This window comes from Theropithecus gelada, chromosome 4 (genome assembly GCF_003255815.1).
Source record: "Theropithecus gelada isolate Dixy chromosome 4, Tgel_1.0, whole genome shotgun sequence".
In the NCBI taxonomy this organism is placed as follows: Eukaryota; Metazoa; Chordata; class Mammalia; order Primates; family Cercopithecidae; genus Theropithecus; species Theropithecus gelada.
In genome coordinates, this window is record NC_037671.1 from 11367157 (window position 1) to 11393231 (window position 26075).

A 26075-nucleotide genomic window follows, 5' to 3' on the forward strand; every position below is an offset into this window, starting at 1 on the left:
ATGCACATAACAGGTTAAAGCAGCCATCAGAATACAACAGAATTTTAAGAATGAGAGTAACTATTCCAAGTATATTATACTCACCAAATATAAACAGTGTCCCCAAGAGCACTAAGCTTTTTAAACCAATATTATTTATATTGAAAATGAAGAATAACAGAATTAAAAAAAAATACAATAGCAATTCTAAAAATCACTGCTAAAAATAAGTGCCCAAATCTTTGAATTTAGACTCAAAACTATACATGCAACATTGCTATAGTCTGAATATTTGTGTCCCCCTGAAATTCATATGTTGAAATCCTAACTCCCCAAGTGATTGTATTAAGTGGTGGGGCCTTTTGGGAGGTGATCAGGTCATGAGGGCAGAGTCCTTGAAAATGGGATTAGCACCCAAGGGAGCTTGTTTGGCCCTTCATCACATAAGGACATAAGAAGAAGCCTCCTTCTATGAACCAGGAAGCCGGCCCTCACTAAATCTGTCAGCACCTCCAACTTGGACTTCCAGACATCAGAACTGTGGGAAATAAATTTCCATTGTTTACAAGCTACCCATTCATGGTATTTTTACATAGCAGCCTGAATGTGCTAAGGGAGAAAATATTGTCCCAATTTGCTAATTCTACTTGTGTTTCTTAAATTTATTCTATTTTGTCCTCAAACTTCCAAATTAAATCTCACTTTTATGGAAAAAACTAGGATAATTTTATAATTATTTTATTATAATTTTGAGACATCAATTACTTTTTCTTCAATTAAAAAAAATCCAATCATGAATCCTTTGGTATTACTTGGGCAAACTGTAGCAAATTTTTCTTATGATACATACTTCCATGATGCAGAATGATGTCTGTTTTTACTACCTTGCCTATATTCTACATAAAACTTAAAGCATGTCTTCTGTAAAACAGTGGTCCCCAACCCTTCTGGCGGCAGGGACCAGTTTCGTGGAAGACAGTTTTCCCATGGACTGGGGCAGGGGATGGTTTCAGGATAAAACTATGAAACTGTTCCACTTCAGATTATCAGGCATTAGATTCTCATAAGGAGCGTACAACCCAAACCCCTCGCATATGCAGTTCCTAACAGGGTTTGTGCTACTATAAGAATCTAATGCTGCCGCTGGTCTGACAGGAGGTGGAGCTCAGATGGTAATGCTAACTTGTCAGTTGCTCACCTTCTGCTGCACAGTCTGCTTCCTAACAGGCCACGGACCAGTACCAGTCCACGGCCTGGGGGTTGGGAGCTCCTGCTCTAAAGAATAATTTTAAATGAGAGAAAACTCAAGTTTTAAAGTGCATGTTAAGCCTTACTCCAACTTTCATTTCTCTCTTTATAACAAAATTCTATTAACACGTCTTGAAAAAAGATCACAGAATAATTTTATTTATAATGAATGTTATTCTCTCCAGACTTCAACTCATCAGTTTACTCTTATAACAGAGAATCAATTTAAATAACACCATCAAAATGGAATGAATATAAAACAATCTGCTATTACATATCGATTTCTTTGATATGTCATAATTATAGCCAGTTAGTCTTGCAACACGTGGTCCATTTCCAGTGAAATTCTTAATAAAATGCTAGGAATTACAGTCCTTCATATTGACATTTTATTGTAAAGCGTGCTAGATGCGGCTGTCTTGGTTGCTTTGGAAGTCAGTCAAACAAGTGCTCTGAAGAAAAGGCTGACACCGCAAATAACTTCATATGAAATCTATCCACAAAGGGGATAGCAATGCCTCCAGATCCTTTGGTTTTTATCAGTCCCTTTGGAAAGTTAATTGATTGTTCCCTTAAAATTCTATTTTAAATAGGACAAATCACTGTCTATACAGTTTGTGCCAGCGTCCTTGACTTTCTTGCTTCCACTGATTTGTTTATCAAATCATACAGTGATGGTAGTCTTACTTTATCCATATTTTTGCTGTAAACATTGAGAAATATACCAAGGACAACTAAGAAACCAGACCATACATACCTAAGAGAAAGAAATAAGGAAAAAACATATTAAAATTAGCAAAATAACAATCTACTGTTAACCACAGAATTTGGTAATTTGTCCATAATAATTCTTCAGTGAAGTAAAATTCTGCTATTCTACAATAATAGCATTAAAATAAAAATAGTATTCTTAGATGAGATTAGATAGAATCCTGTATCTTTTATTAATACATATTAATACATTGAGTATATATAAAGATATTTTATAAAAATTTATATGACATAGTTCATTTGAGCTTTGGGGATAATAGTATATTCAAAGTACAACCCCCTACCAAAAGTCTGAAGAGTACACTTAAAGCATTGGATATGTATATCTACCAAAGGCCATTTTGGGAATTAAACTCAGCTGTCTAACTCGTCGTCTCAGTTGGGTAGAATATAAAGGAATAAAAAGAGAAACATCCCTGAGAAAGTAGGGGAATCATTATAATTATATTTATGTATGACATAATACTATTATGTATTATACCTAGTACATACAGAAAGAAAAACTGGTTTATAGACAAATAACAATCTGTAATACATTGATGGAAATTAATTTTATGTTTCCCTCTAAACTTAGATTGTTAAGATTTTGGTTGAAACTTCATAATCCTGACCAATGTAAGTTTAAATGATGCTAATGTCAAACAAACAGTAAAGACAGTAAATATGATAGTAAACACTTTCGCACACACAAAAAATACAAGCTAAGTAAGTCTTTGGGATGTAACTTACAGAATACTTCTCTGCCTTAAATCCTTTGTGGAAACAGGCATCAAATAAACTAATACTTTTTAAAAGCATGTGCTATAAATACGTAATTTATATATTTACAGTAGGGCAAAGGGGAATCTCTTAATCTCAACAACGTACACATCACTCACATTTACTCATAATGGAAACAGGTCACATTTGCACTGGACTCTGGTTAGGCAATTTAAGCATAAAAATGATAAACTCAAAATAATAAACTACCGACATTTCCAAAATAGCAGAAGACACACTGATAGTTAAGAGACCAAGATGACAAAGTTTCTTTATAAAGCATAACAGGAAAAAAAAACCCACATTAATTTATATAAAAATAAATACACTTACTACAAAAAAGAAAAAGTAGAAAAGTTGAAATTAAGATTAAGAGGAAATGTGAAACACAGTACCTAAAAACTGAGTAAAAAGTACTTACTGAAATGTGAATGGTTTAGCGAAGAATATAAACGAAAGTACAATGGTCATTGCTTTTCTTCCTGTTGTCACTGTAGGAGCAACAAATTAGTTTAGAATGTGCCTATTATCTTGACAATATTTTAGAAATCATTTATTCAGCAAATATTTACAGAGCTGACTATGTGCCAGAATCTGTGTGAGGTGCCAAAGTAACAATGGAAAGTAAAAACCAACCAACCAAACAAATGCACAAAGTCACTGTTCCCTGTTACTATGGAGTTTAGTCTTGTAGGGAAACAGACATTAAATAATTAATACAGTTAAATGTTAAAGTATAACTGTAATAAGTACTTGATGGAGGCCATGGTATTATGTAGCCACAGTAAGTCTTAGAGAAGGGCTTTCCTATGGAAGCTATGATTAGCTAGAGGCAGGGGTTATTCTTTAAACACGGTAATCTAAAGGATATACTCATATCTTAATAGGGGTCATCTCTGGATAAGACTATGAGTAATCATTACAATCTTCTTTACACATCTGTATTAACTTTCTCCTGTCCTTTGAAGTACTACACTTTGAAGTCTGCCGTAAGGCTGGAAGCCTTCCTCCCTGGTCCCAGGCAGAGCGGGGACATCTGCATAGATCTCCATGACAGCCCTTTCCTCCTCACTGCACGTCAGTTGCCGTCTTCCCACTAGACTACGTGCTTTACTTAGTTTCTTGCCTTATTCATCTGTATATTCCAAGACTCTACAGTTCCTGGCACTTAGTAATTTATGCATGAATGAATGAATTCCAAAGAAGAAGCTGTTCTGGAAACATGCCAGAGTCAGATTCCCAATGTTTATTTTCATTTCTATAGTAAAAGGACCCGTATTTTAAGCTGGGTATATGTTCCGCTTCTCCTGCTACTAGGTTTGGTCATGTGTCCAGGCTGTGGTGAAATGTGAGCAGAAGTGCTGTTTCTCTAAAATGACTTTTAGGATTTTCATCTTCTCTTACTCCATCCTACTGCATAGCATGAGGATGAAGATGGCACAGCGGACAGAAAGAATGTGGGTTTCTCATGACCAGGGAGTCACCATACCAGCTTAGAGGCAGTATAATGTATGGTGAAGAGCACAGGTGTGCAGCCAGACTGCCATCACTGGAACCTGGCTCTGGCTGACTATGAGACAAGTCACTTAACCTCCCTGTGCCTCAGTTTATCCATCTGTAAAATGGAACAATCATAGTGCCTAATTTATAGGACTGTTGTGAGATTAAAATAATGGTGTCTGGTACATACTAGGGCTATATACACATTAGCTATGATTATTGCCAACTCTGGCTTTCCTTTATGTGAGAAAGAAACTGCCTGCACCTCTAAGGCAAAGGCTGTACCTTAGAGTTTTGGCAAATGACACAGGTGACACACTGACTCATCTGTTCCTCTCACTAGGCTGTACAGTCCTCCAAAGCAGAACAAATACAACTGATTTTTCTATAGGGCCAAGCAAAGACCCTGCACAGAGCAGGGGCATAGTGCTTACTGGTGAAAAGGGAAGCTAATCTGGTTGGTGTCCTAGAAAATGTATACATGAAAGGCCTAAAAAGCTTATTTAAAGTGTACCTCTCATACTTGAAATGCAACAAAATTGAAATTTTCAGTTATAGGTTAGAAGAATATAAAGGTAGTACTTTCTTTGGAGGTCTTCATCTCATCATAATTTTATAGAAAGTTCTTTTAATGCGTTTAAGGGTTACTATTCTGATAAATGTATATGATTGATTTTCAAATTAAATCATCAAAATAAGAAATTAAGACCAAAAATAATTTTCTTTAGCATTATAAAGAAACGCCATAAGCCAAAGAATAAATTGGTGAAATAGGATAATTTTCTTTTTAATGTAAAGGAGATGTTGCCCTTATGTTTTGAAAAAGAGCATCAGAGAAAATGTGAATGCTTATTTTATAACCAAAGCAAGTAAATCCCTCCTACCTGTTACAGCAATAAGTGCACCAAAAATTTTAATCAAAGCCAGAACAAAGGAGATTCCAAAATATCCAGTGAGGGAAAAAAGGAATGCATAACCATAGGTCCGAATTGGATTCTGCAAAAAATAAAAAAGCCTGTTAGAAAAATGTGAAACAAACCCCGAGGTATTACAAATACAATAAAACTACAGATTTTAATCAACTTCTTGAGCAATAATAAGCTGTTTGACAATGCAGTCAAGCAAAAATTCTTATTTTGATTTAATGAAAAAATAATGTTGAAATTAAAGATCCTCAACTTTTCTACATTATGAACAGCTTAAAAATCAACTCATAGGGTACAGCAAGGATAAAATAAATTTAAATACGAATCATTTCATTTCTGAAATTAATTTCTGATTGGCATATGTTATATTAAAGGAGGTATCATTATATCTATGATAGCCTCTTGTGAACAAGGAAAATTAGAAATATAGAAAAAATTATTTAACAGAAAATATTTATTTGTTTTTAAATTGTGATTACTGTTTACCTTTGCACAGAATGTTACTGCAGGGCCTAATCCACTAGTGCATGTCAATCCCAGTAAAATGTATACAAAACCAATTGAATACGAATACAATACCTAGAGCAGATAAAAATAAAGAAGAAAAAAGTACTATCAAACAGAAAGTAGAAGACTAAAGGTTTTAACTCTATGGCTCAATTAGGTCTGCAGAACAAACATTTTAAAAGAAACATTATCATTTCAATATGGCCTAAATTTCCAGAAATGATATTTGATTCTAATGTTTTATAAGTCTATGCCTCAATTTTATGTACAAAATAACACCTAGTAATATTAATCCTTTCATATATGCTTACATATTCATTTTTTTCTAGATAATCACTGAAATCAAACCAGATTTTCATATTAGAGTTCTAAAAAAAATACTTAAAGAAAACAAAAAGCTTTAAAGCTACTTATAAAACCTAAAAAAATCCAAACATTAAGTTCTAAAAGACATTAAAATATAATGAAAATAAGCAGTATATGGCATATCTACTGCTTAACTTCTCTATTTTCCAACCAACCTTTTAATCCCAATTTACTATGCTTTTCATAAACAGAATCAGCAGCAGCAGTAGCAGCAGCAGCAAACCTAAATATCTGCTGTGTCAGGTACTGTGCTGAAGCTCGGTACAGATTATTCCACTTACTTCTCACAACCATCCTAGAGATGGGTATTCTTAGTCATCATAATCCAATTTCCAGATGAAGAAACTATAACTTAGAGATATTAAGTAATTTTCCCCAAATGAGTGCTAGTAAAGCCAGGATATGAACTAAGCTATCTTATTCCAGAGCCTACCATCATAACCACTGCATTATATTAACTTTCTAACAACCTACACTCCCTCAATTCTCTCTGCGCCCATCCTGACCTTATCTACGAGTAGTGATGATGATGAAGAAAATTCTTAACCAAGTTCCTGTGTTATTAGAAAGTACTTAAGTTGCCCCATTCTGTGTCAAGAAAATAACAGGAAAGAATAGTCCTGTCTATCCTTAATTCAGTATGCTCTTTCTGTCCAGCAAGGTGGGTGGTTATAAAATTAATGTAAACACACACACACACACACACATACAGACACACACACAATTTTCCTATATAAAAACCAGTTACAAGATATACAAAAAGACATTATTTGCAAAAAACACCAGTTACAAGACACACAGAAAGATATTATTTGCAATAACTGCAAAAAGATGAAATAACTTTAATAAGTTATTATTAACAATACCTTTAATAAGAAATGTGCTGGATTTACATGAAGAAAACTTTAAACTCTAATGGACATTGAAAAAAAGACCACTTGAGTAAAAGAAAAGTCATACCTTATTCTTGGACTGAAATAATCAAGATGCCATTCTCCCTAAATTAATTTATAATTCAATGCCATACCAATCACAATACCAATGGAATTTTTAGTTTATTTGGGAATATAAACACCCCAGAATAACTACTGGTAGTAATATTCTGCAAAAGAAAAGGAACAATGGTAGCTAGTCCTAACAGATAATAAATGTATGATAAAGCTGCTGTCATTATATGTACTATTGCAAAAATAAATTCAAATACAATTCTGAATGCCACACTAGAGTGTGATATGATAAAGAGGGCATTTAAACTGAGCTGAAAGTGGATTATTCAATAAATGATATTGGAAAAAATGGGTAGTCATTTGAAATAAAATTTCTTTTTAAAAAGTTTTAGATTGGATCAAGGGCTTAATAAAAAAGGAAAACACAACACTAGTAGGCAACAGGGATGAAATGTTCTAAATCTCAGGGATGGGAAAGCTCTTTTCAACCATGATACTTAGCCAGAAGCCAGCAAGGAAAAGACAAACTGGGCAATATAAAAATTACAAACTTCTACATGGAAAAATACTACCCACTAGAAAGAGATAAGAGAAATGACCTAACAAAAGATTTTATTTTAATACATAAAAACTAAATCAATGAGGAAAAAATTTGTTAACTATGCAACAAGTGGTTAGCACTGCTAATTGTAGTTTTAGTTTTTACTTTCCTATAATGTTTGAATGTATTACTTTTATAAAAATGACCGCTTAAAAATGCAATGCCAGTTATAATGATATTATAATTATTTCATCACATTACGTACATCACCATTGTTTAAGTCTGCCTAATTTGAAGAAAAAACACTAGAGTATTTACCATTTCAGAATTGGAAGCATTATGAAGTTTCATAGCTTTCTCTTGAACATTTCCAATGACAGCATCTGCACATAAGGCCAGGGAAATAAGCACCACACCTTCAAGAAGGTATTAAAAAAACAAAAAAACCTCCTTATTTAAACATATGAACTATAATCAAGCTTTATCAGAAATTTCATTGGTCTAAAAAACAAAAGCAGATCTTCAACCACGTTTGTTTGGTAATCCAGAATATTCTTATTCACAATCAGGTGTAACAAGTACAAAGGTGATGATATTAAAAAAGATACACTAATAAACTGAGTGAGTTCTGTCACCATTATCACATTTCAATAGCGTTATCAAATAACAGTTCCACAAATATTCCACTAGTCTAATAGTTCCACTAGTTCTGAAAGTGTAGAAGAAACTCAGGATATCTGTCTATTGGGATTGGTGGCTAGTCAGTTAATTAAAAAAACAAAACAAAACAAAACAAAAAAAACAGATGAAGAGAAAAGCCATTTTTGAAAAACCCTATTATTACTAAAATGTTTAATTTAAATCACATAAACATGCACGCAGCTGTCAGGGCCTTTTTCTTTGAGCATGGGTCCTGAATAGAATTCCGTATTTTCTCCTTTGTATAAACACGCTAATAGCACACATTTTCCGTGATTTCCAAGGTGTTTTTGTTTAAAAGTGCCCTGCAGAGTACAGAATCCTTTCACATGTTTATGAGCTTCCCTCCATTATTCACAGTGGTTTTACCCACACCTCATTCAATAGTGATTTTATTGCTTGTCAATCAAGTTGTGTCAGTTAACTCAGTTTTCACAAAAACAATTCTTTGTTCATACTCATTTTTGAAAAACTTAACACTGAGTTATGACATAATTATAATAAAGGTACAACTGACATAAACAAATCTGAGAGTCAACACTATTCATTCCTGAGAAGCATCAAGTGCACATGTGTACTTGGGAAGCAGGCTAGTAACTGACAGTGTCTAGGACGCAGGGTCATCGGTCACTGTGCTTTACAGAAGGAGTCAAGAGCAGTCTTAGTTGTATCTATGAGTCTGATGGGGTTTAGAGAAATTTTTTCTCTCCTTTTGTTAATGCATAAGCAACCATAGGTAGCAGAAAAGTGTATGGACACATGTGTATGCACCTCAGTCAATTAAGATTTAAGTTTTTATACTTATTTAACTTTGTATCATCTAACTTCTGATATATATCTACACACACACATATACACTTTATATATTCAAAGTTTTATTTGTATCTATCTTAAATAACCATTTTAACAGTTAACCTCCTCTCCTTTAGATAATATATTCTAATAGATCAGAACAGGGATTTAAGTGCTCATGGATTATTCTTAATGATGAAGTATGGTTGGGTTCTAATTCTCTACAAAAATATGTCCATGGAACTCAGACAGGGTTAGCACTTAAGTTACAGTGAGAAGGTACAGAACCACTGGATTCAGCTCTTTCCATCGCTGTCACCATCACCACGCCCTCTGCCATCCTGTGTATGTAATTTCCCATTCATTATTCCTTCATCTCAGTCTGTCCTCCCACTATCTTTCCATGTGGGGAGTTACTATTCTCTGTTTTATGGGTGAAGCACAAAGGGGTGTGGCAATTTACCTGTGGCTATATTTTTAAGTAATTCAAATAGAATTTGAAGCCATGTCTCTCACTGCTAATTTGGTGCCTTCTCTAATATTGCCTTTTCATAAGTACAAGAGTCACTTCTCTCAGTTTTCAAGTATAATCTTCCTTGAAGCAATCCTGAAAGATCTAGACCATGGGTCCCTAAGCCCCAGTACCTGGCCTATCAGGAACCTGGCTGCAGAGTCAGGGATGAGCAGCCAGTGAGCGAGCATTACCGCCTGAGCTCTGCCTCCTGTCAGATCAGCTGCGACAGTAGATTCTCACAGGAGCAGGAACACTACTGTGAACTGCACATGTGAGGGATCTAGGTTGCACTCCTTATGAAAATCTAATGCCTAATGATCTGCGGTGGGAGAGTAGTTTCATCTGAAACCATCCTCCCCCACCACTCCCTGTTGAAAAACTGTCTTCCATGGAACCAGTCCCTGGTGCCAAGAAGGTTAGGGACTGCTGATCTACACCATGTTAGAAACATCTGCAACTATACACTTTCTCTAAGATCAAGCAGTGAGTGAGTTCTGGTAGGTTCTACCAGAACCTTGGGGTTGCTAAAGGGTTGCTCCAAGATGCAGAACTGGTTACAGTTAAATTCATTCAGTTTGGTTAACCAGGTTAGTAAGTAAGATTGACAACTGGTAAGAGGTTCGGATTCTTAGGAAGAATAGTGAAGCTGATGTGAACGATTTTTTTCATTATGTAATAGTTTGGACTTTTTCTCAAACATACTTTGTACTTGCTGATGTTATTATGATTATTGCTGTTCTCTCAGTTTCTATAGAGTCCCAGATATTTTAAATTCTATTTTTGTCAGATTAGAAGATGGAATGTCACTAAGTTAGTCTTATTAGTAAAACTGACAATACTGCATATATAAACACCAAAGTACCCCCCCAATTTCTTTTTCAAATAAAAATAGAATTCCAATACTTAATTCTCATTTCTAAAAATACTGCAATAACTAGTCTGCTTTTGAAAAACCTAAATTTAATTTACAAAATTTCACACAGCACACTATAGAGAAAACTTACTTAGAGTAGAAACTTCAAGCACTTTAAGGTAATGTCTATATTTATGTTAAACTGTTTAATATAACAGCACAGCATACCTTTCCTTCTTTAGCTAAAACAGTTACATGCAAATGTGCAAGTTTCAAAGTTTTTTTTCAAATGATAGTTGAAAACAATTACTACTGTTATTCCCCTATAACTCATATGTCTATTTCCAATTCAGCTTATCAAAGATTTTGACTGGGCAAATAGTGTCCTCTACTGTCAAAATGCAAGCACACTAAAAAACAAACAAACAAATTGTTTTATCTACAGAGCTGTGGTACTTTCACTACACCTCATATGGAAAGTCCAAAAGCTTTATGTTAGATATGAAAATTGCAGCTGTCATACTATCATTTAAAATGCTTACAAAATATTCGAAATTCGTATTCTAAAGTAAAATGCCTATAAAAGCTAGAAATATAAATTGCTTACCTGTCAGGTTGAAATTTGGTGCAATTGTGCTGTCAGCAAGGGTAAACCATATCAGGCCAAGGCTCATACATATGGCAGCAGACACATCTGCAACATTATAACGCTTTCCTGTATAAAACAAATGTAAGTCGGCTTCATTATGCAAATACCCACCCAGCTTTGTGTTTGCTCTAGGTGTTAAGTAGAACCGGATTCGTTTTTTTATATCCAATGCCAAAAACGTGAACACTTAGGTCAAGGCAGCAGACAGTCACAAGAGGGCTTCTGAAAACTACCAATGGGAAGCAATATGTCCCTATACGTTAGAAACAAGAGCTACTTCATCTGGTATAATAGTGATACTAAAATACATACTCTGGCAAAAACTGACAGCAAGAATAATGCACATCCACAAACATTTAAAAAATTTCCTGGAAATTTAGTGCCTATTTTACTTTATGCATAATAAAAGGTTACAAATTTTCTTGTAGTTTCTAAGTTTACAAAGTAACCAGAGTAATGAATCTGGTTACATAACTAAGTTTGCAAATATCATAATGAGATTAACTTCCAGGCAGGTGAAAATTATTTTAATATCACCTTATTTTTTAAAAAAAATATAGTATGACTTTTTTGTAAGGTTTATAAGGACAATATTATATATGCCTAGTCAGTTGGGACAATAAATGTGATTTTTAATAGGGATTGAGGTTAATTATTTTTTCCTACATGAAGTTATCCTGAAGTGATACATGAAGTAGTTGAAAACACTTTCATTTTTAAAGGCTTATTCTGGGATGGTATCTAATGCATAAATGAAATCAGGCTGTATAAGAACTTCAGTGATACAGAAACACCCGACTATTAAAACACGAATATTCCTGATGACAATAAGAACAACAGAAGCTACTTTCACTGTTTGTTGCTATCACTACCTCCTCTTTTACTCCTATTTCCACAAAACTCGTCACTTAGCTGGGGCTCTAAAAATCACTAAGCCAGCAAGGTTGGTAAAAATGCAGTTCTGCTCAGATTAAATTCTACTTCAATATGAGAACTGCCCATGGACAATGGAGGTGAAGTGTGCAGCCCTGGAGAGTAGAAGAATGAAGGACCTGAAAAAAGGGACTTTTCCAGGTACTTCTGAGCTAGACCTTTAATACGTAAATATAGTATTGCTGGAAATGTGGTAGATTCCAAAATAAAATAATAAAACGAAGTATTATCTTTTCTTTTTCTTAAGTCCTAATTACTGACTTCAGACACTAAGGCATATCAGCGTTTTTTTTTGTTTTTTGTTTTTGAGACGGAGTCTCGCTGTGTCACCCAGGCTGCAGTGCAGTGTTGCGACCTCGGCTCACTGCAACTTCTGCCTTCTGGGTTCAAGCAATTCTTCTGCCTCAACCTCCGGAGTAGCTGGGACTACAGTCGTACACCACCACACCTGGCTAATTTTTGTATTTTTAGTAGAGACAGGGTTTCACCATATTGGCCAGGCTGCTCTTGAACTCCTGACCTTGTGATCCGCCTACCCTGGCATCCCACAGTGTTGGGATTACAGGCGTGAGTCACTGTGCCCGGCCATCAGTGTTTTTAGAATACCTTATTTTGGTAAGATATCATTCAGAATTGTTACAATACCTAGAATGCTCATTGAAAATATAATAAAGTTTAATGTTTTTCCTAATGCTAGATGCCATAACATAGCCTATTAGTTTTAAAGAGTATAAAAAACATGTAATTACTATACCTTGAATAAAAACTCCTCCTAGCATAACAGGAATCAATTTGCAGCACTTGAAGATGACTTGGGTAGGGTAATTCAGGTAGCCCAAGGAAGTGTTTGATAACCCCATAGTACCCACAGTTAGAAAAGCTATTATCATGTAGGTTTTTCCTGGTATTCTGTAAAAGACAATTTTTAAAACCTTCATTTTGGGACCCAGTTCATACTACTAAAAGATAATGTGTTCACAATGTGTAAATGTCTAATTACTCTTCTAATTTCTGGTTACTATTTCTGGAAATATTAGTAAAAAAAGTTTATAAAAATAACAATTTACCTTTATTTAATCAATCATAAATGAGGCCACTCAATTATGTGAAAAAGAGTTTAGATTTTTACCGAAGGTATAAATGTTGACAAAAGGGTTTTTTTTTTTTTTTTTTTTTAAAACAGCAGTTCTAGCCACAACTAAAAACCATCTTAACCAAAGTTAGAAAAAAAGAGCTTCTTTTTTGTTGTTTGCTTGAGACAAGGTCTCGCTCTGTTGCCCAGGCTGGAGTGCGGTGGCACGATCTCAGCTCACTGCAGCCTCTGCCTCACGGGTTCCAGAAATGCTTTTGCCTTAGCTTCTTGAGTAGCTAGGACTACAGGTGTGCACCACCATGCCCAGCTAATGTTGGCCTCCATAATGGTAAAAGGTACCTTAACTATTTTAAAACGAATTTTTAACTCTTGAATTGTTGTTCTGTTTCCTAATGTTTCCATCTAGCATTAGGAAAAATACATCTATCCATTCTGTTAAAGTAACCCAAGAAGAATTTCTCTAGGAAAAGTTCATGTGGTTTAAAACCCTAGATACAATTTTTATTATAATATCTTATAGATCATCTCTCTGTATTCCATGTTGTAATAATCAACTTTTAAGATGAGGTATCTGACTCTCTCCTCATGATTTCAAGTCTTTTAACTTTGGCTCTATCTAAAGTTCCTAAAGGAGATTCTTAATTCAGCATCTTCAGAATTTTGAGCCATTACTGTGAGCATATGCTCACTTTGACTAGATATTTAATGGTCTAAACTAATAATCTTGTACGCTGGTATGATGAACACAAACACAATGAGGCACTATTCATACTGACAATGCTGGAGAGTTAGATGTAATTTCCATTTTAGAATTTGTGTTGACATTGAAATTAACGCAACAAAATTCCTCATCTTTTATATGGTTAGATATAAGGTAAAATAATTTACTGGAAAAAGTTAATTAAAATGCATCATTTACATTTTGATTCTGAGGGGTTTTTTTTCCTACTTAAGTACTAATAGAGTAGTTAACCACGAAAATCCACGTGGGAACAACTTGGCATGCCCATATGCATCAGTATAAATGTGTTCATGCCATCCATGCGGTTTGACCCTCACTGGCATATCATCAGTGATGGTGGAGCACCACTTCTCCAGGTAAAATGATAAAAGTCATGGTGGTCAGATTTCCTCAAAGATAAATGGCAAATCATTGGCAGAGAATAAAAATTCAAGTCAGAAAAATTACAAGGAATGAGTAGAAAAGTAGCACGGTACAGGTAGAAAGAAAACCAGCCTGAAACTCAGGGGAACCAAATCCAAAAGTAGCTCCAAAAGGAGCTCAAAAAACGTCTCAGCAGTCCTCTAGGTCTTTGTTTTCTCATTGGTAAAATGAAGAAATTAGATTTCATCAGCTTGCCTCCAGAATACTATTTCTATTTTATTTAATATGTCAATTGCTTGCTTCCTTAGAAATGGGGAGAAACATTTTTTGGAGACCAAGTCTCGCTCTTGTTGCCCAGGCTGGAGTCCAGTGGCGCCATCTTGGCTCAATGCAACCTCCACCTCCTGGGTTCAAACCATTCTCCTGCCTCAGCCTCCTGGCTAATTTTATATTTTTAGTAGAGACGGGGTTTCACCATGTTGGCCAGGCTGGTCTTGAACTCCTAACCTCAGGTGATCAACCTGCTTCGGCCTCCCAAAGTGTTAGGATTACAGGCGTGAACCAGCGCGCCTGGCCGGGGAGAAAATTTTAACTTTGAAAACCTCTTCAAGACAAATCTGAGAGCTCTCCTTAATTAAAAACTCATAGTAATTAATAATAATGTTACAAGGTATTCTTTGATGAAAAATAATTAGCAGTACATTTAGGATATTACAGTTTATGATGTACTTTAGCATGCATTACCACATACGATCCTCAAAATAAAATTTAGAGTATTACAGAAACTTCTCTGAGGTCTTGACAATGTAATAAGACCCAAGTGCCAAGACCCAGACCCATGTGTCTAACTCCAAATTCTCAATGAGTATTGATGTACTTATTCCAGTATGTCGGTATTCATATAAATTAGGAAGAAGAAAAAAAATAACAGCAGCAAAGAGTTCAGCTAATTAAAGGTCTGAGTAGCAGTACCATTAAATAAATTCAGATATGGGTGTATATGCAGAAATAAATTCATTACATTTATTATAAATACATAAAGTCTTCTCCCAAATTGTTTCACTTACAAATTATTATTTTTTAAAAATATGTTATGGTCATGTGATTTAAAAGTTGGGATGAACACGGCTTGAGGCCCCCTCCCCTCTCATCTGGGTAGCTTATAGGGAGGTGTTTCTCTCTGAAATGTAACAGGACATGCATTGTCATTGTATCATTTTTCACATACAAAGACAGTATTCGTGTCTTTTACCTTAGAAGCAACCTTACCTTAGAAGGCCCAGTAGTTTGCAATAAGTAGTGAATCATCATCAAGCTTCCTTATGTATTAGTCTTGACAGATATATTTAATTACTTCCTAGTCTATCACCTATGGCTATTCCCAGTACTCCTCTAGGTCTTTGTTTTCTCATTGGTAAATGAGGAAGTTGGATTTCACTGGCTTGCCTCCATGATTCTATCATGGAGAATCATGATAAAACAAAAAAATAACGAAGATGAAACTCTCAGGTTCAAATATTTTTACAATAATTCCTACAGTAATTTATTGGCAATAAAGACAAGTTGAGAGGCAAAATTAGACCCATGAAGAAACCTATAATACAGATTTAAATATGTAAAACTGTATTACCTTGACACAAACTTCAAAACGATTTTATGATTAAAAAAAAAAAGCTGCACTATTTTTGAAATCTTCACTAAAGGATTAAACATTTGTATAAAGGTATGTCAGTATTCCAGTCGTTATCATATTTAAACTGCCCAATAGATACATGATATATACTCACATTAGGGTATGACAGAATAAGCACACTTCTTACATTAACCAAGAAAATTTTATATTCAAATTCTTAACCACTTTCTGTTTGTAATCAGAGACTAAGTTTTATTGCATATTGTTCTATAGGTCATTAAAAATATATCAAGATACTTCTCAAATCTAGATGGTTGCTAACTGAAATGATATTGTCAAACAAGCACATTTGGTCTTGATGAAAAGGAATGATATATGTTTCTCTAATACTTAAGAATACAACCTCAGTTATAGGACATCATATGGCAATGTCAGCTGGGGCATATCCCACAAAAACTTCACATTCTAAAAAAGCATTATAACAACAGATGCAGACTTGGTATCCCTCATCCAAATTGCTGGGGACGGACTAGAAGTGTTTCAAATATCAATTTTTTTCAGATTTTGGAATATTTGTATCTGCATAGTAAGGTATCTTGGGGAATGGGACACAGGTCTTACTATGAGATTTATTTATGTTTCATATATACATTATACACATAACCTGAAGGTAATTTTACAGAACATTTTTGATATGGTTGGGCTGTGTCCCCACTCAAATCTCATCTTGAATTGTACTCCCGTAATTTCCGTGTGTTGTGGGAGGGACCCAGTGGGAGATAATTTGAATCATTGGGGGGGGGGTTCCCCCATACTATTCTCATGGTAGTGATTAAGTCTCACAAAATCTGATGGTTTTATCAGGGGTTTCCACTTTTGCATCTTCCTCATTTTCTCTTGCAACCACCATGTAAGAAGTGCCTTTTGACTCCTGCCATGATTCTGAGGCCTCCTCAGCCATGTGGAACTGTAAGTCCAATTAAACCTCTTTTTCTTCCCAGTCTCGGGTATGTCTTTATCAGCAGCGTGAAAACGGACTAATAACAGTACATTGGTACCGGGAGTGAGGTTGCTGAAATGAAACCCAAAAATGTGGAAGCAACTTTGGAACTGGGTATCAGGCAGAGGCTGGAAGAGTTTGGAGGACTCAGAAGAAGACAGGAAAATGTAAGACAGTTTGGAACCACCTAGAGACTTGTTCAATGGCTTTGGCAAAAAAGTTGACAGTGATATGAACAATAAGGTCTAGGCTGAGGTGGTCTCAGATGGAGATGAGGAACTTGTTGGGAACTAGAGCAAAGGTGACTCTTGTTATGTTTTAGCAAAGAGACTGGTGGCATTTTGCCCCTGCCCTAGAGATCTTTGGAACTTTGAGATGATTTAGGGTATCTGGCGGAAGAAATTTCTAAGCAGCAAAGCATTCAAAAGGTAACTTGGGTGCTGTTGAAAGCATTCCATTTTAAAAGGGAAACAGAGCAAAAATGTTCAGAAAATTTGCAGCCTGACGAAGCAGTAGAAAAGAAGAACCCATTGTTTGAGGAGAAATTCAGGCTGGCGGCAGAAATTTGCATAAGTAACAAGGATCTGAATGTTAATCCCCAAGACAATGGGGAAAATGTCTCTAGAGCATGTCATAGGTCTTCATGGCAGCCACTCCCATCACAGGCCAGGAAGTCTAGGAGGAAAAAATGGTTTTGTGGGCTGGGCTCAGGGTCATTACGCTGTGTGCAGCTTAAGAACTTGGTGCCCTGCATCCCAACTGTCCCAGAGCTGGTCACTGTGCACATTTAATATAATTTTGTATACAAAACAAAATCTGTGTTAAGTACTTATGTTTGGAAGTTTCCACTTGTGTCACATTGGCACTCAAACTTTTCTAATTTTGGAGCATTTCTAGATTTCAGATTTTTGGATTAGGGATGCTCAACCTGTACTGATATTTCATTTCACCACTGTGATGTTAGTTGCACTATAAATCAGTAACTGCACCTATTTCAGCAGAATTTATAAAAGCCATGTATGTACATCATGTTTTTTATCACGTTTTAAGAAGATGTAACACCATAAGTTGAGCTTAAAGCTATTATTTTTTTATTTTGTAATACTGCATTTAAGGAGAGACTTCATTTTTTCCAGTGTATAAATGAGTAAAATGTGTTTAGTATTATTAAGTTGGTTATACTGACAAGAGATCATGCTTATTAGATATTTTGTTAATAGAAGTATAAATTTCATGCATATTCAGTATGCCAAAAAAATTCAACTAATACGAGTGAAATATCAAAAAATAAAAACAAACCACATACCTCCTCCTTTTGTCCTGAATAAGCTGAAGTTCTATTAGGCCAAATATGGAGTAAAAGGCAAACTGCACTAAGGTAAGGTACCAGCCATAGGACTTAAAACCCTCCACTGAAAATATTAATTCCTGTCAAAAGACACATGAACACTGTTAAGTCCAAGGCAGCACATTAATTTCCTAAAAATAAATTCTTACAAACACAACATTTTTAAAGAAACCAAGCCCCACCTCCAACAACAACAAAATGTAAATTAGAGAGGTCAGAAGCTCTTTCATATTGATAATGTTATTTTTTGAAATTCTTGTGCCATAGATGATATAAACCTTCTTTTAGAGGAAATGGTTAATTTGCCTAAACATATTATAAAGTAATATTTATTATCAATTATTAATAAGCCATTCTTAACAAGTCACTAAGAGGTATTCTAATAGTTATCTGGTTTTTTTAATTGAATAAATCAAATTGATCAATAAATCAAATCGAATAAATGAAGTGTATGTATGAATATGCATACATCTATTAAAAAACACTTCCATTACCAAACCCCATTTTCTCTGAACTATTTTGATATGTAATTATATGTAACAGTAGCAATGTCAGTTTTCACAAAATGAAAGTGGTTAAGTTATAAACATAATTAGCAGGGGTTTGTGTAACTTAAAAAAACTTTGCATAAACCAATTATAAACTAAAATACCTGATTATTTAGAGAAAATGTATTTAATGAAACTTATAGGGCAAATTTCAAATTCATTTTCCATTGCAATGGCTAACTCTGTTCCCAAGCTATTTTGGTAACAGTGGTATACTGAAGAAAAAAATGTTTCTGAAATGTTTCTCAACAAGAAATTCTAATCTCTATTTTTAATTGTTCTTCATTGTGGCATCTCAAGTTTTATATCACCTACTAGTGGAATATCAGTTATTATAACTATTAAAATTTGTAATTCGTTTTGGTTTTACATTAACATTCTTCATTGCATTCTTGCAAGCTGGCTAACTAAAAAAGTCACAATTCCATGTTCACTTACATTTCCCTTGATATTTCATCTCTACAAGACAATGAAAAAGAATACAATTTTTAAATTCACTAACTTTTTAGTATTAAAGAATACTGGAAATATTATCTGTGTTTTAAGAAAATACATCATTTTCCTTTCCTTGAATTACAAAGGCTTTCTCTTGTTATAGGAAAATATCCACGAATTAAATGACCATTAATAAAATTAGAACCCATTCCAACATCCTGTTTTCACTAGCCCAGATCCTCACCCATCCAGCCCATGTCTTTGAAGGTCAGAAATTTGCTCCTGGCCAAAGGTATACAACTTCTCCAAATATAATGTAAATATGAGACAAATTGTTGCAGTGTTAGAAATGTTTTGTGCCAGCAAAAAATCACAGAACAATAAGATTCTGGCAAAGTTAGAAGACAAAGCAAGTAAGAATGAGAATATAAGAGGTGTTTAAAAAAGAAATAATTCAAATATTATAGGATTAAAGAGATACCTTTAGAAAACCATAAAATATCCTGATATATTTTTGCAAGAATGATCTTTTATTATCGAGCTCCAAGAATCGAGTAAACTACACTATCATTCAGTAATGTTCCAAGATATCAATCAGTACTTGAATCATTTATTTCTCCTGGAAACACATGGTTGCAATTATTACCTACATTTTGTTAAATATTTAAAAATTAATTTTCATAATTACAATTTTTCAAGGTAGTCTCTACATGTGTCTCCTCCCCACTTAAAATATTTAACTCTTGAATTTTGATCTGTTTTCTGTTTTAAGAAGCTCTTTTCTACTACTATACTAAAAAATTCAAATTTATGAATCAGCCAGTATCCTGTAAGTGACTATCTCGGGCAAAACTAGTAAGTGCCCATACTGACTGCAATTATTATAAATAATTAACATATTACAAACATATAACTTTTTTACCTGTAAATACCCATAAATTAGGTAAAATACAAAAACTCCAGCAACACATATGAAAAACTGAGTAAGTTTGTTAAACTTGCTGAGATTCATGCCAAGCACCACGATGTCGTCAATTGACTTGATGTGTGGTGACATTGTTTGGGTTTTGGATGGCACAGTGATAGAAATATATTTCCTGGAATTGTTGAACTTGAGATCCATTGTTATTTTGCTGCATTCAATGCTTTCCGAGTTATTTTTGTTGGTTTCCTCGACTCTTTTGTTCTGTATGTCTCTTGCTTGCTGTGTCAAGTCCTAGAGAAAGAAATAAGCAAGTAAAAGAAAACATTTAGATGATAAAGTTTAATCCTCCAAATAATATTCCAAATCATACTTAAAAATTATACAAATGTCTGCTTCTCTCTGGATATTAGTATATTAATTCCTGTATTCTAGGTTCCAAACCACCAAAAACAATATGCCTACAATCTTTAAGCAATTTGTCTACCGCTAATAAAGATTAGTACATCACTAAACTGAATATAAACCATACTTATTTCCACAGCAACAAAAGCTAGTATTTCATCAAAGAACACGCCTTTGCGTCTATATATATAGTTGATGCATAACATCTTCAACATTAAAGTCAATCTTTATTTGTAGAAGAGTAAAAACTAAGTAATTCTCCTTTAAATACTAAGACAATTCTAAGATATATTTGCTAATGACATTTAAAAAATAAACTAAAAAAACAAAGGCTGGGTGTGGTGGCTCATGCCCGTAATCCCAACATTTTGGGAGGCTGAAGCAGAGAGATTGCTTGAGACCAGGAGTTCAAGACCAGCCTGGGCAACATAGCAAGACCCTCTCTCTACAAAATAAAATAAAATAAAATAAAATAAAAAAATTAGCTGGGTATGGTGGCACACCTGTAGTCCTAGGTACTCAGGAGGCTGAGGCAGGAGGATCACTTGAGTCCAGGAGTTTGAGGCTGCAGTAATCTATGATGACACCACTGCACTCCAGCCTGGGCGACAGAGTCAGACCCTGTCTCTAGAAAACAAATGGAAAAAAAAAAAAACCCAAAACTAAGATTTATCACAAACTACAGAAAGCACAATATGCTTCAGCAGTAGCATCTCTTAGGTTAAAAAATATTTTCTTCCTCTGGAGCAAACCATTTTAATTTAATTTACATTCTTCTGGGATGTAAAAGGCTGGAGAAAATATGTCATTTTTTGTCAGTCTAAAAAAAGTTATGAAGCCACCAATTTCTCTTTGGATTTATAAAAACTGAAAATATGAACTCCCTGTAAAGACTGAGGAAAGACTGAAGAATTGTGACAAAGTACAGAACAAACCTATGTAAAATAAGTTATTTTCTTAGAAACGACTCATCTATTTTTAATTCCAGTGGGAACAAAAATTTAAACTCTGTAGCATAAAGAGAAATAAGAATAATTTTGACAGTGTTTTCCTTTGGTAATTTTTTTTTTTAAACTGTTACCAAGATGGTTTAAAATGGCCAAAATTAGAGTTGCCTCTTCATGATCACTTCTAGTTTGCTAATTTACAGAGGTTAACCAGGTCATCCTAAGGAATTAAAGGAGGGGTCAAGGATCTGAATACCACTTGTAACTAAAAACACGCAGTCACCACAACATTTTATAGGGCATCTGCCATATTCCTAAATAGAAAAGTAATTTCATGAAGTTTACTGCGTTCCTCTTGTTTATTCTTCGCTTTCCTTTGTTCTTGCTACTTACATTATGTTTCAATCACTGTCATTTGTAAGACTTTTTATGTAATCTCGCAGGACATCTTTAAGATGTGACTTTCTTTTAAAACCATGCTTTAAATTACCTCTCCTAAATATTTGGTCAAATCTGTGCTCGAATCTACATTCAAAACGAAGAGACGAAAACCTTAACAATTTACTCTTTTCTCTGTGTGGGCATGGATATAGAGTACCATTCAAATAAACCCGGCCTCACATAGGTTTCTAAGTTTGCTCTCCCACCACTCTCAATAAAGTCGTAAACCACCCATGTTTCATTCCTGAAATACACCAGGGACTTTCAAACACCCCTGCCTTCTGCTCATGATGTCCTTTCAGTCTGAGGTCTTTTTAAGGTCAGGTTTGGAAGTTCAGCTTTAATATCCTCTCCTTTGTGACACCATCACTAATCCCCCCAGTTATTAGAAAACAGAACTTGAAAGGCAAGATTCAAATCTTATTTGTCTCTGTGTCCTTGATACCTGGCATATACTCTGACGTGATATTCAGATGAACCAAATAAACTGATCCTTCCTCTTGATACCCTCAAACTTCAGCGTGCAGTCACTCACCTTTTGCTTGGGTATGATTTTTGAAATGGATGGTGGTACTGGCAAACTTTATCAGTAAAACTGAAAATATTATAGAAAAAGAGTGGGGAAATTTACAAACAATGCTTATATATTTACACATACATACAGAATAAATAAAACTAGAAAATATCTTTCCTGCTTTTATTGGCATCAAAACATTTCTCCAGAAGGTCACGCTTTCCCAAAGTCACCTTCTTCTGAGATGTTTGTAATTTAGAAAACTGCCAAGCATATTGTAATGACTCAATACAATTATAGATAATAGTATAAGAAAGCAGTATAACACAATGCTTTCCCCATGCTTTGGAATTTTGACAGATATGAGTTCAAGTTCTGGCTTTGCTACTTATTAGCTGAGAAGCCTTGGGCAAATCGTTTAACTTTTCTGAGCTTTAGGTCCTGTACCTTCAAAAGTGGGAGGAGTTAAAAATGTGCCTATCACAGGATTTTGGTTAGGACTGTATGAAATAAATGTAAAATTGCCTGGCATATGACAGTACAAAAGTGTGTTAGCTGTCATCCTTCAACTTTTTAGAAATATTGCTAGGGTGATACGGTGTGCTCAAGATGACTCATGCCTTTGATGTGCAGCTGGAAATACAGACCTGAATTTCCAAGGCTGCCTTCTCTCCTGAGATCCAGAGTTCTATGTCTAAATGCTTCTTTGATACCTCCACTCATAAGCTCTGCTGGCACCTCATATTTAAAATGGCCAAAGCTGATTATTTTCCCCTCAAAACAAATCTACTGTTGGTTCCTATATTCCCAATCTCACTTAACAGTACCTAGTATGAAACACAAGCTAAAAATCTGGGAGTTATCTTAACAATCTTTGCTTTTCCTCACGTTCTATACTTTGCCAAGATTCCTGTTAACTCTACATCTATAACTATATCTAAAATCTGTTTCGGCCCCTACTCCATCAGGCAGCCATTTTCTCTTGCCTAGATTACTAGACAGTTTATAATCAATTTTTCCCTTTCTGACCCATCTGTCGCATGGCTCAACGTGAAGTCTGATCGTGCTGCATCCATGAATAAGGCCTTGAAGTTAAAAACAAGTTGATGTCCTGGACCCTAATATCATATTATACTTATTTTTCAAATTCCTAAATTATAATGGTATAGCTTTTTTGTTTTTACACTTGTTTCTCCTAAAAGTCTATGAAATCCTTAAGGCAAGAGGTATCTTCGTATGATGTTCTAGCACATAACAAAAATGTAAGATTAAGTGAAGGACTCTACCGCTCTTTAGCAAGCACCATTTATTTATTTATTTATTTATTTATTTATTTATTTATTTTGGGACGGAGTCTCCCTCATCGCCCAGGCTGGAGTACAGTGGCGCAATGTCGACTCACTGCAACTTCATCCTCCAGGGTTCATGCCATTCTCCTGCCTCAGCCTCCCGAGCAGCTGGGACTACAGGCACCCGCCACCACGCCCGGCTAATTTTTTGTATTTTAAGTAGAGACGGGGTTTCACCGTGTTAGCCAGGATGGTCTTGATCTCCTGACCTCGTGATCCACCCGCCTCAGCCTCCTAAAGTGCTGGGATTACAGGAGTGAGCCACCACGCCCAGTCAGCAAGCAACATTTATTTAATCAACATTATTCAGCTCCTTTCCAACACTTTACCACTTCTAACACACTTCTTGGCAACTTTATGTGCTGCAGATCTAGGCCACATGTGCAGAATGAAATCTCTCTAGCACTGTCTTTTCTACATGTGTGCCAAAATACCGACATCGCTACTGAAACTTCCCACAAAACATTTGAAATGAACATGAAAATAAATTTGCTTTTCCTCTGCTTGAGGCATCAGTCTCATAAAACTTGCCCACCAAAGCCTTGCATTTAGAATGCTGTTTTATTAATAAGAACATCACTAGTGAGAAAGTGTGACTGATGAAGACCGCTGATATCTAATAACTGGGATCACTGGGGAATGTTTGCCATATCCCTTCCACTTCAAACATTAATGATTGATATTAACCATCATCTAAAAAAAAATTGGCCAAACTCCTTGTGGTGCAGGGGCCAAAAATGAAGCATGGAATTAAAATTAGTTTTCAGACTAAATCATCAAGATTGTGCTTTGCTTTTGAAGCTCACAGTAATCCTTGAAACTAAAAAATATATATACATATATTAAAAAATCACAGGTGTGTATCATTGCCTGAGACCTCTTCCTAAATTCAACAGATAATCAACTTCAACTGCTAAAATGGAATAAAAAGGTACCCTTTCCGGCATACAATGTAATTTAAAAATTAAAATTAGTGATAATGTTGAGTTACAATGACCTATTGAAGTCACAATTATTTCAGTTTTCGAGTTTTCCAATCTGAAGGACAAAAGTCCCACACCAAACAAGGTAGAATATGGAAAAAAAATGTCATTACGGTGTCATTAACCTGAAAAAACGTCATTTTAACTATATTTTGCCACGCTCAACGTTACAAATAAAAGAATCTTACCATGCCATTATGCCTTGATTAACTGCGCTCCGGAATCAATCATGGCCTATGGTGTACGATTATAAAACAGAAAAAAACAAAGTTCCATCTCATTTCTTTGTACAAAGGTGGAGAAACCCTGTGCTAATTTTTGAAGACTATTCTTTTTTTCTCTTCCCAAGAGAAAAAGATAACACTAGGACTTAATCTATATATTAAGTAATTACGTAAAAATAACGCTGTCTAAATTATTTTGAAATGCTGGCTCTCTTCCAAGTTCCAAACTATCTCAATTTGCTTAGAAAAACGCTTAATTAAAAAACAGTTCTAGCCTTCTGATATCCTCATGTAGAAAAATGCAGATACTCAACACTTAAGATTTTGTTAGCACACCAAATCATTCCATCTTTTACTTTCAATATTCCTTAACAAATAATAAAAAGACGGGAGAGGAAATTCAGTTGCAAAGACTGGAGGAAACCTGCAGAACTTCTAGTGGAAGTTTATGCCATAAATTTAATAGCCCAGCCAGAACAATCACATTCTACAGAAAGCCAAATGAAGATAAGGGTATCTTGGAGTGCCCCTACTTAATAAACACGGAACCAGGAAATAGTTAACTGCAAAGACAGTCTAGAGGTATCCAGGTGACTGACAGTTCTCCAGAGACCCCCGAGAACAGCGTAAAAGACCCCTTGAGGTCACCTCACCCCTGCGAGTCCACGGATTGGGATCTGAGGGAGGTCTCGCCAGCCCGAGGGCGAGAAACGGGCGAGGAGGTACAGATGCTCCTCCCTGGAAACCGCCCGGCTGGTTTCCGCTCTTTAAAAAAAGGGAGTCACCCGTTCCTTCCATCCCGACCTCATCCACTCCTCTAATGCTCCTTCTGAATGAGGAAGATGGACAGTGTCAAGGTTTTCTGGAGGAGAGGAGATCTGGGTCCCAAACACAGGAAAGGCCCCGAAGGCACGCGTACCCCAAGGCCGGTATGTCACTCGGAAGGGTGACCGCAGCCTGGGTGGCGCCTCAGCCAGACGGAGCATCTCCCCCTCCCCAGGTCCGTCGCCATCACCTCCTCTTCCTCCTCCTCCTCTCCCACTCCTGCACTTTCCACCTCGGCGGTCGCCTCCCTGGAAACCACTCTCAACTCCGGTGCCCGCGGGACACTTCCGCCTATGTGTCCCTGCGCGCGTGCGCAGAC

General features: G+C 35.4%; 1 protein-coding gene across 4 annotated transcripts; it reads right to left on the bottom strand.

Moving 5' to 3' along the window:
- Window positions 1-1359: 1359 nt before the first annotated feature.
- On the bottom strand, window positions 1360-26075 carry SLC35B3 (solute carrier family 35 member B3). 4 transcript variants are annotated; one of them, XM_025383685.1, is made up of 11 exons: window positions 25947-26075; window positions 24896-24941; window positions 20069-20362; window positions 18122-18243; window positions 12739-12893; window positions 11010-11117; window positions 7863-7960; window positions 5670-5762; window positions 5142-5253; window positions 3179-3248; window positions 1360-1984 (listed from the first exon to the last, which is right to left on the bottom strand). In XM_025383685.1, the coding sequence occupies exons 2-11, from the start codon at window positions 24896-24898 to the stop codon at window positions 1834-1836; spliced, it is 1206 nt and encodes a 401-aa protein (XP_025239470.1). In that variant the 5' UTR covers window positions 24899-24941; window positions 25947-26075; the 3' UTR covers window positions 1360-1833. The 4 variants fall into 4 exon arrangements, with proteins under 4 accessions (XP_025239470.1, XP_025239469.1, XP_025239468.1 ...); XM_025383684.1 differs by having other exon boundaries at window positions 25585-26075; XM_025383683.1 differs by having other exon boundaries at window positions 25851-26069.